The following is an 8,499-nucleotide window of genomic DNA, read 5'->3' as shown; positions in this document are numbered from 1 at the left end:
AATTGCCCAAGCCTGTATAAGAGGATAATACATACATTTATCATTTGTTTTCAAAACGCTTACAAAAAAAGTGGGACCCCAAAAATTGACCGTGGGACCCCATTTTTATGTCTTGATGGGGTCCCTTGGACCCCATTTAGAAAATTCCTAGCGCCAACATGGATGGAGTATTGGTGCGTGCAGGCCGGTGTTCTAATACTAATCAAATATCATCCCGGGGGCCATAGATCATTCATTGGTGGGCCGGATCTGGCCCGCGGGCCTTGACTTTGACACCCCTGAAAGGGTTAAATAATCATTCAAACAAATGGGAAGCAACTCTGATCAATGACAATAATGTTTGTGTCTCATTACAACGTTATTGCTGCATGTTCTTTTTAATAATAAACCTGCCAGGTACAGTACACTAATAAATGTCCCCAGATAAAATATTGACAAGAAAAATAAAACCCCATGGTGCAACATAACACTATGTAAATGTTATTAAAGCTATATCTTTTTATGTGTCAAATTAGCTTTTTTTTTTGGTCACTAAAAATGCACAAAGCGGACTGAAATAGAAAATGTATTGAATGAGGTTCTTATTATTCCTGCAGATTACAGTACAAACAATGAAATGGTTTCCCTTAGATGGAAGAATGAGGGGTTTTTAATTGTTAAAAAATAGGAAGGTGATGTGAAAGCTAAAAATAATAATAATAATAATAAGTATAAAATTATTGATAATACACATGGTGTATTTAATACATATCGGGAAGCGTCATATTTAAGAAGAGTCCGTCACGTCAGTACTCCACCTTGTTGTACAGGTTGTACAAAGGCAGGGCCGGCAGGTTGCTCCCCGGGTAGTAGAGGGGCGTCGGGAAGGCGATGGAGCGAGGGACCGGGACGCGCAGCAAGGAGCTGTCCCTGAAAACCAGCGGCATGCCCACGAGTGTCTGCGCCGAGGCGTGCGCCATGTTGGCCGCCTCCAGCTCGGCGGACAGCTGCCGCTTCCACTTGTTCCTGCGGTTCTGAAACCAGGTCTTGACCTGCGTCTCGGTCAGCTGCAGGCTGGAGGCCAGGCAGGCGCGCTCCGAGCTGCTCAGGTAGCGCTTCATGTCGAAGGTGGACTCCAGCTGGTACACCTGGCTGCGGGAGAAGACGGTGCGCGTCTTCTTCTTGGCCGAGCCGCCCTGCAGATGCTTGTCGTCCGCCCGCCGCTCCACGGGGGACGCGCAGCCTCGATCCTCATGCGCCTCCTTGTAGTCCTGCCTCCTGGCCAGACCCTCGGCGGCGGACAGGAGCCCCTTGGCCGCACCTTGCCCGGAGACACACCTCGTTACCATTACGCGGGGGGGAAAAAAACAACATTCAATTTACGCGGGAAAAAAAAAAAACACATATAATGTACGCAGGAAAAAAAAAAAAACTAATTTACGCGAGGGGGGGAAAAAAAAATTACGCGGGTAAAAAAAAAATTACGCGGGAAAAAAACAACAAAATCCTATTTACGCGGGAAAAAAACAAATTACGCGGGAAAAAAAAAAAAAACATCCAATTACCTCACTTTTTGTCCCTCTCAGTGAAGTGTGCACTCTTGCACTAAATCGACCGTGACTTTTTAAATCAACCCGCAGCCCCACCACCGTATTCATCCAAGCGCCATTTAACGGCCAATTGACGAGCACTCTGTGAACACGTCCCATCAATTAGCCGCCTCAATTAGATTACAAATAATAAGCGCAGCAGCAGCAGCATCATTACTCGCCACCACGCACGCAGCTCGGGTCGTCCCGAGGACCTCCACAATAAAAACGCAAATCACTAATAAAAACCGAAACAGACTAAAACAAGCCTTCATTAAAAAAAAACAGGCAATCACTCTAATTATAACACAAGTGTGTGTAAGAAATGGAAATGCGCCCACTTTGGCCAAAATTTATGAAAAAAAATAAATTAATAAATATACCAAAAGGGACAGGCGGTAGAAAATGGATGTACATACTGTAATAACTTGAAGTAAATAATGAAGATTAAAAATTAATTACAAACAAAAACATATTAACTAAAAGCTTTCCTTTTGTATAATTGCATAGTTTGTATATATTAATAATGTTGTACATACAAATCTTTATATATGTAATTTTTCAAATTGGCTGCGGTGTTGCTTTTAAAAGTGCTCCCCCTCTGGCCAACATATGAAATAACAAGTGTGTGTAAGAAATCGAAATGCGCCCCCTTTGGCCAAAATTAATTTAAAAAAAAATAAAATAAATATGTTTATTGAGACATACCGTATTGACTTGAAGTATATAATGAACATTAAAAAAACAAAAACAAAAAATTAACTAAAGGCTTATCTTTTTTTTTTGTATTTGCATAGTATGTTTATATTGTTAATGTTGTAGATGGTAATCTTTATATATCTAGAAATGCTGGTCCTTAAGAGGGAGGTGTTTTTTCTCAGGTCTCAAGAAGGTAACAAATACAGGAGTGTGTGTGTGTGTGTGTGTGCGTGTGTCATTTTGCACTGCACACGACGTGACACCTGAGAAATGAGAGACTTAACAAAAAAAGGTTGAATACCTTGAAAACTTGCAGTTGATATTAAAACAAGACCTGGTTTTTTCCTTGACTTTTTCATGTTTTAGTTTGAAGTTACAACTTCTGACGTGAAACATTTTGTTATTTGCTTTTATTGTCAATTATGATTTTATGATTATAAAAAAAAAAAACGAAACCGACCAAAACAAACAACAAACAATCACTCTAATTATAATCTAACTCATGTTCACGTCATCATCTCTTTGCTCTGCACGGTTATTTATTAGCGTTGCACTTAATAGTTAATATTTATTGTATTGAACAAGAGAGTCAAATTCCCTTTTTTTTCCGTTTATTAAAAATATGTGCCAAATAGCTCCTAATATTTGCCTATAAAGGACGCTTAGGTTTGTCGCGGTGCGTATTTTAGTTCATAATAATAATAATGTCTGTCAAAATTGAGCTTTATTCTAATAATTCTCATCACCAAAATTATTTAAAAAAAAAAAAAACATGCTTCACGCTAAATAACGGGACAAGCGGTATAAAATGGATAGCTGGAATAATCACCTAAACATGAGAAGTTGTGTTCCCGGTGTCCCGGTGGTTCCGAGCAGGAGAAGCAGTCCGCCGAGTCCTCCCCGCCGCTGCAGTCTTCCTCCGAGGACACCGACAGCGTCCTCCTCCGCGGCGGGGCACCGGTCGTCGTCGTCGCCGCCGCCGCCGCCGCCGCCTGCACCGCATGCCCCTTGGAGATCTCCTTGCTCCCGGTGCGCGTCGCCTGGACGGGCGTGCCCAGGATGGACTGGATGGTGAAGCTGCTGACGGGCCCCGACGCGCACTTGCTGCCGCTGACTTGTGCGCTGCTCATCGTCGCCTCATAACAAGTGGAAGCCCTCGCAGCCTCCTCGGATTATCGCGGTATTAAGAATGGGAGAAACCACACATCAAACCACATCTATTGTCCGCTTGATTGCAGGCTTTTACTCTGAAGTTGGGAGTTTGGGAGATGTTTTTTTGGTCCAGCTGGGGAGAAGGTGAGTGTTGTTCCTGGGACTGCCTCCTCCTCGCAGCCGCCGAGTCGCCGTCGGCTCATTTGCATGAAAGGTAAGCTCCTCCTGGTCCAATCACAGCCTGCATGCGGCGCGGCCCCGCAAACTTCAAACTCACCTTAGGAGAGAGAGAGAGGGAAGGAATGTCTGGGTGTGTCAAAGTCGAGGCCCGCGGGCCACACCCGGCCCGTGAATGAATGATCTATGGCCCCCGAGGTGTTATTTGATTAGTATTAGTAGTATTACAGTTTTACACGCACCAATAGTCCATCAGTGTTGGCGCTAGGAATGTTCTTGATGGGGTCCCAGGGACCCCATCAATTCATAAAAATGGGGTCCCACACCTCTGCATACCTGCCAACTACTCCGGTTTTCCCGTAATTAGTACGGTTTTCATCAACCTATTCCGGGTTACGGTTGCAGTGATAAAAAATACGGTTTTTCATTCATTAAAAAAAAATTTTTTTTTTAAGTTTTATTCACGAAATCGCGTAACAACAATGACAATCGACACTGCTTCCCGTAACTTCCTATCGAGCCATTCCGAATGCCATGCGCGAGGCTATTTATAGCACCGCTGCCAAGCACGAGGCACCAGTTGTCATTGTTTCCAAACGAGCGAACGATCATGGAATCAGCCGGAGAAAAATCGCAAACAAATCATTTGTTGGTCTTTGTTAGAACTCTAGCAGCAGCGTTCTGAACAAGCTGTAGCTGCCGGACAGTTTTTTTGGGAAGAGCCTGCAAGGAGACCATTACATACCTGCCAACTACTCCGGTTTTCCCGTAATTAGTACGGTTTTCATCAACCTATTCCGGGTTACGGTTGCAGTGATAAAAAATACGGTTTTTCATTCATTAAAAAAAATAAAAAAAATTAAGTTTTATTCACGAAATCGCGTAACAACAATGACAATCGACACTGCTTCCCGTAACTTCCTATCGAGCCATTCCGAATGCCATGCGTGAGGCTATTTATAGCACCGCTGCCAAGCACGAGGCACCAGTTGTCATTGTTTCCAAACGAGCGAACGATCATGGAATCAGCCGGAGAAAAATCGCAAACAAATCATTTGTTGGTCTTTGTTAGAACTCTAGCAGCAGCGTTCTGAACAAGCTGTAGCTGCCGGACAGTTTTTTTGGGAAGAGACTGCAAGGAGACCATTACATACCTGCCAACTACTCCGGTTTTCCCGTAATTAGTACGGTTTTCATCAACCTATTCCGGGTTACGGTTGCAGTGATAAAAAATACGGTTTTTCATTCATTAAAAAAAAAAAAAATTTTTAAGTTTTATTCACGAAATCGCGTAACAACAATGACAATCGACACTGCTTCCCGTAACTTCCTATCGAGCCATTCCGAATGCCATGCGCGAGGCTATTTATAGCACCGCTGCCAAGCACGAGGCACCAGTTGTCATTGTTTCCAAACGAGCGAACGATCATGGAATCAGCCGGAGAAAAATCGCAAACAAATCATTTGTTGGTCTTTGTTAGAACTCTAGCAGCAGCGTTCTGAACAAGCTGTAGCTGCCGGACAGTTTTTTTGGGAAGAGCCTGCAAGGAGACCATTACATACCTGCCAACTACTCCGGTTTTCCCGTAATTAGTACGGTTTTCATCAACCTATTCCGGGTTACGGTTGCAGTGATAAAAAATACGGTTTTTCATTCATTAAAAAAAATAAAAAAATTTAAGTTTTATTCACGAAATCGCGTAACAACAATGACAATCGACACTGCTTCCCGTAACTTCCTATCGAGCCATTCCGAATGCCATGCGCGAGGCTATTTATAGCACCGCTGCCAAGCACGAGGCACCAGTTGTCATTGTTTCCAAACGAGCGAACGATCATGGAATCAGCCGGAGAAAAATCGCAAACAAATCATTTGTTGGTCTTTGTTAGAACTCTAGCAGCAGCGTTCTGAACAAGCTGTAGCTGCCGGACAGTTTTTTTGGGAAGAGCCTGCAAGGAGACCATTACATACCTGCCAACTACTCCGGTTTTCCCGTAATTAGTACGGTTTTCATCAACCTATTCCAGGTTACGGTTGCAGTGATAAAAAATACGGTTTTTCATTCATTAAAAAAAAATAAAACATTTTAAGTTTTATTCACGAAATCGCGTAACAACAATGACAATCGACACTGCTTCCCGTAACTTCCTATCGAGCCATTCCGAATGCCATGCGCGAGGCTATTTATAGCACCGCTGCCAAGCACGAGGCACCAGTTGTCATTGTTTCCAAACGAGCGAACGATCATGGAATCAGCCGGAGAAAAATCGCAAACAAATCATTTGTTGGTCTTTGTTAGAACTCTAGCAGCAGCGTTCTGAACAAGCTGTAGCTGCCGGACAGTTTTTTTGGGAAGAGCCTGCAAGGAGACCATTACATACCTGCCAACTACTCCGGTTTTCCCGTAATTAGTACGGTTTTCATCAACCTATTCCAGGTTACGGTTGCAGTGATAAAAAATACGGTTTTTCATTCATTAAAAAAAAATTTTTTTTTTTAAGTTTTATTCACGAAATCGCGTAACAACAATGACAATCGACACTGCTTCCCGTAACTTCCTATCGAGCCATTCCGAATGCCATGCGCGAGGCTATTTATAGCACCGCTGCCAAGCACGAGGCACCAGTTGTCATTGTTTCCAAACGAGCGAACGATCATGGAATCAGCCGGAGAAAAATCGCAAACAAATCATTTGTTGGTCTTTGTTAGAACTCTAGCAGCAGCGTTCTGAACAAGCTGTAGCTGCCGGACAGTTTTTTTGGGAAGAGCCTGCAAGGAGACCATTACATACCTGCCAACTACTCCGGTTTTCCCGTAATTAGTACGGTTTTCATCAACCTATTCCGGGTTACGGTTGCAGTGATAAAAAATATGGTTTTTCATTAATTAATTTTTATTTTTTTATTTTTTTTTTAAGTTTTATTCACGAAATCGCGTAACAACAATGACAATCGACACTGCTTCCCGTAACTTCCTATCGAGCCATTCCGAATGCCATGCGCGAGGCTATTTATAGCACCGCTGCCAAGCACGAGGCACCAGTTGTCATTGTTTCCAAACGAGCGAACGATCATGGAATCAGCCGGAGAAAAATCGCAAACAAATCATTTGTTGGTCTTTGTTAGAACTCTAGCAGCAGCGTTCTGAACAAGCTGTAGCTGCCAGACAGTTTTTTTGGGAAGAGCCTGCAAGGAGACCATTACATACCTGCCAACTACTCCGGTTTTCCCGTAATTAGTACGGTTTTCATCAACCTATTCCGGGTTACGGTTGCAGTGATAAAAAATATGGTTTTTCATTAATTAATTTTTATTTATTTTATTTTTTTTTAAGTTTTATTCACGAAATCGCGTAACAACAATGACAATCGACACTGCTTCCCGTAACTTCCCATCGAGCCATTCCGAATGCCATGCGCGAGGCTATTTATAGCACCGCTGCCAAGCACGAGGCACCAGTTGCCCATTGTTTCCAAACGAGCGAACGATCATGGAATCAGCCGGAGAAAAATGGCAAACGAGTCTTAAACCGAAAAGAAAACTGCAGTCATTCCGTGAAGAATATTCAAAAGCCTATCCGGGAATAATCATCCGTTCCAAAAAGGGTGAAAACTACGCGAATTGCACCTTGCGCAGACAAGATTTTTCGATCGGACACGGAGGAATTAGCGATGTAAAAGACCACGTTTGTAACGACGTGGTCGCATAGTGATGCGGGTGTGGTTCTCCCAAGGATGCAGACGGCTTCGGACACAGCTTGCAGGTAGGAAAAATGATTTATTTTAAATATAAATAATATGATGAATAAACAAAAGGGCTAGCGTGGGAGCTAGCAAACCAAAAGAGCCTAGCGTGAGAACTAGTAGCTAAGAAACAGTAAATAATCGTCGTCATCAGTTGTGTGAGAACAAACCAGGAAGCCAGACTGAGTGAGGCCAGTACAAAGACTAAATAGCCCTCTGATTAGTGCCCGGGGCAACAGGTGCGCGTCCCGAACACTAACCAGAGGCAGGTGAAAGTAATCAGTTGACATGGCAACTGAACACAAACAAAATCAATGTGCTGAAAACATATGTGACGAGAAACATAAACAAACTATGATCCGTGCAGCGGATCGTAACAACGTTGGGACAAAAAAAACACAAGTCTAATGCCGTTGCTAGCGATACAAGTGGAAAACTTTCAACGTTTTTCGTCGCCCAAACAGATTCTTTGGATGTGATAAATGCCGAAGTTTTATTTATGATGCTATTGAATTACATTTTAATGAAGTAAACTTATCATAAAGTTACCATATCATTTTTGCAGTATGATCAATCTGATAGAATACATTTGGATTTTAGCCACAAAAAAGGTAATGACACCAATGTTATCTATTGGAGTTGTTTAGTACTGTTATACTGTTAAAAGTGTTGATACTATTTATGCTTTCAAGTCCAAGTTGAAGAAATCTTGTTAAATGTTGACAGCATAACTACCAAAAATACAGAAGTATGTCCTTAATATTTTTGCAGTGCTATTTCTGTTGAAAAGTTCAAATGATTACATTAGAGATGTGATGTGCCACTTTTCAAGTGTCTGATGGCTTCAATTAATTTTCATTCATTTTTCATATTTTGAATTCTTTTGAAAGGCTTACAAAAAAAAGTACATTTGAATTGTAATTCCATGCTATTGACAGGACTATTAATTGTAATGAAGTTAGCTTACCATGTTTACAGTATGATAATTGTGATAGAAATGTGAATTTTAGGCACAGAATATTTTTTACAATTGAACAAGGCAGTAGATTATACAAGCTTGGACAGAAAGTTAATAATGACACCCATTTTTTTTTTTTAATGGAATTGTTTAGTACTGTTTTACCATTTGTTTACTGTAAAAAGTGTTTGTTATGATCCGC

At 41.9% G+C, this 8,499-nt stretch overlaps 1 protein-coding gene across 1 annotated transcript; it reads right to left on the bottom strand.

The window, feature by feature from the left end:
- Positions 1–597: 597 nt before the first annotated feature.
- Positions 598–3,574, bottom strand: hmx2 (H6 family homeobox 2). Its single transcript, XM_061970493.2, has 2 exons — positions 3,097–3,574; positions 598–1,300 (listed from the first exon to the last, which is right to left on the bottom strand). Exons 1-2 carry the CDS (start codon positions 3,395–3,397, stop codon positions 786–788), a joined length of 816 nt encoding a protein of 271 aa, XP_061826477.1. The 5' UTR covers positions 3,398–3,574; the 3' UTR covers positions 598–785.
- Positions 3,575–8,499: the final 4,925 nt, after the last annotated feature.

The sequence above is a fragment of the Nerophis lumbriciformis genome, linkage group LG02 (genome assembly GCF_033978685.3).
Source record: "Nerophis lumbriciformis linkage group LG02, RoL_Nlum_v2.1, whole genome shotgun sequence".
Lineage (NCBI taxonomy): Eukaryota > Metazoa > Chordata > Actinopteri > Syngnathiformes > Syngnathidae > Nerophis > Nerophis lumbriciformis.
This window is presented reverse-complemented; position numbering and strand designations above follow the sequence as displayed.

Excerpts from the sequence above, each read along its gene's own strand:
- hmx2 (XM_061970493.2), bottom strand. The coding sequence starts at position 3,397 with ATGAGCAGCGCACAAGTCAGCGGCAGCAAGTGCGCGTCGGGGCCCGTC. Across the intron at positions 1,301-3,096 it reads ACACAACTTCTCATGTTTAG|GTGCGGCCAAGGGGCTCCTG; the intron begins GTGATTATTCCA and ends TCTCCGGGCAAG.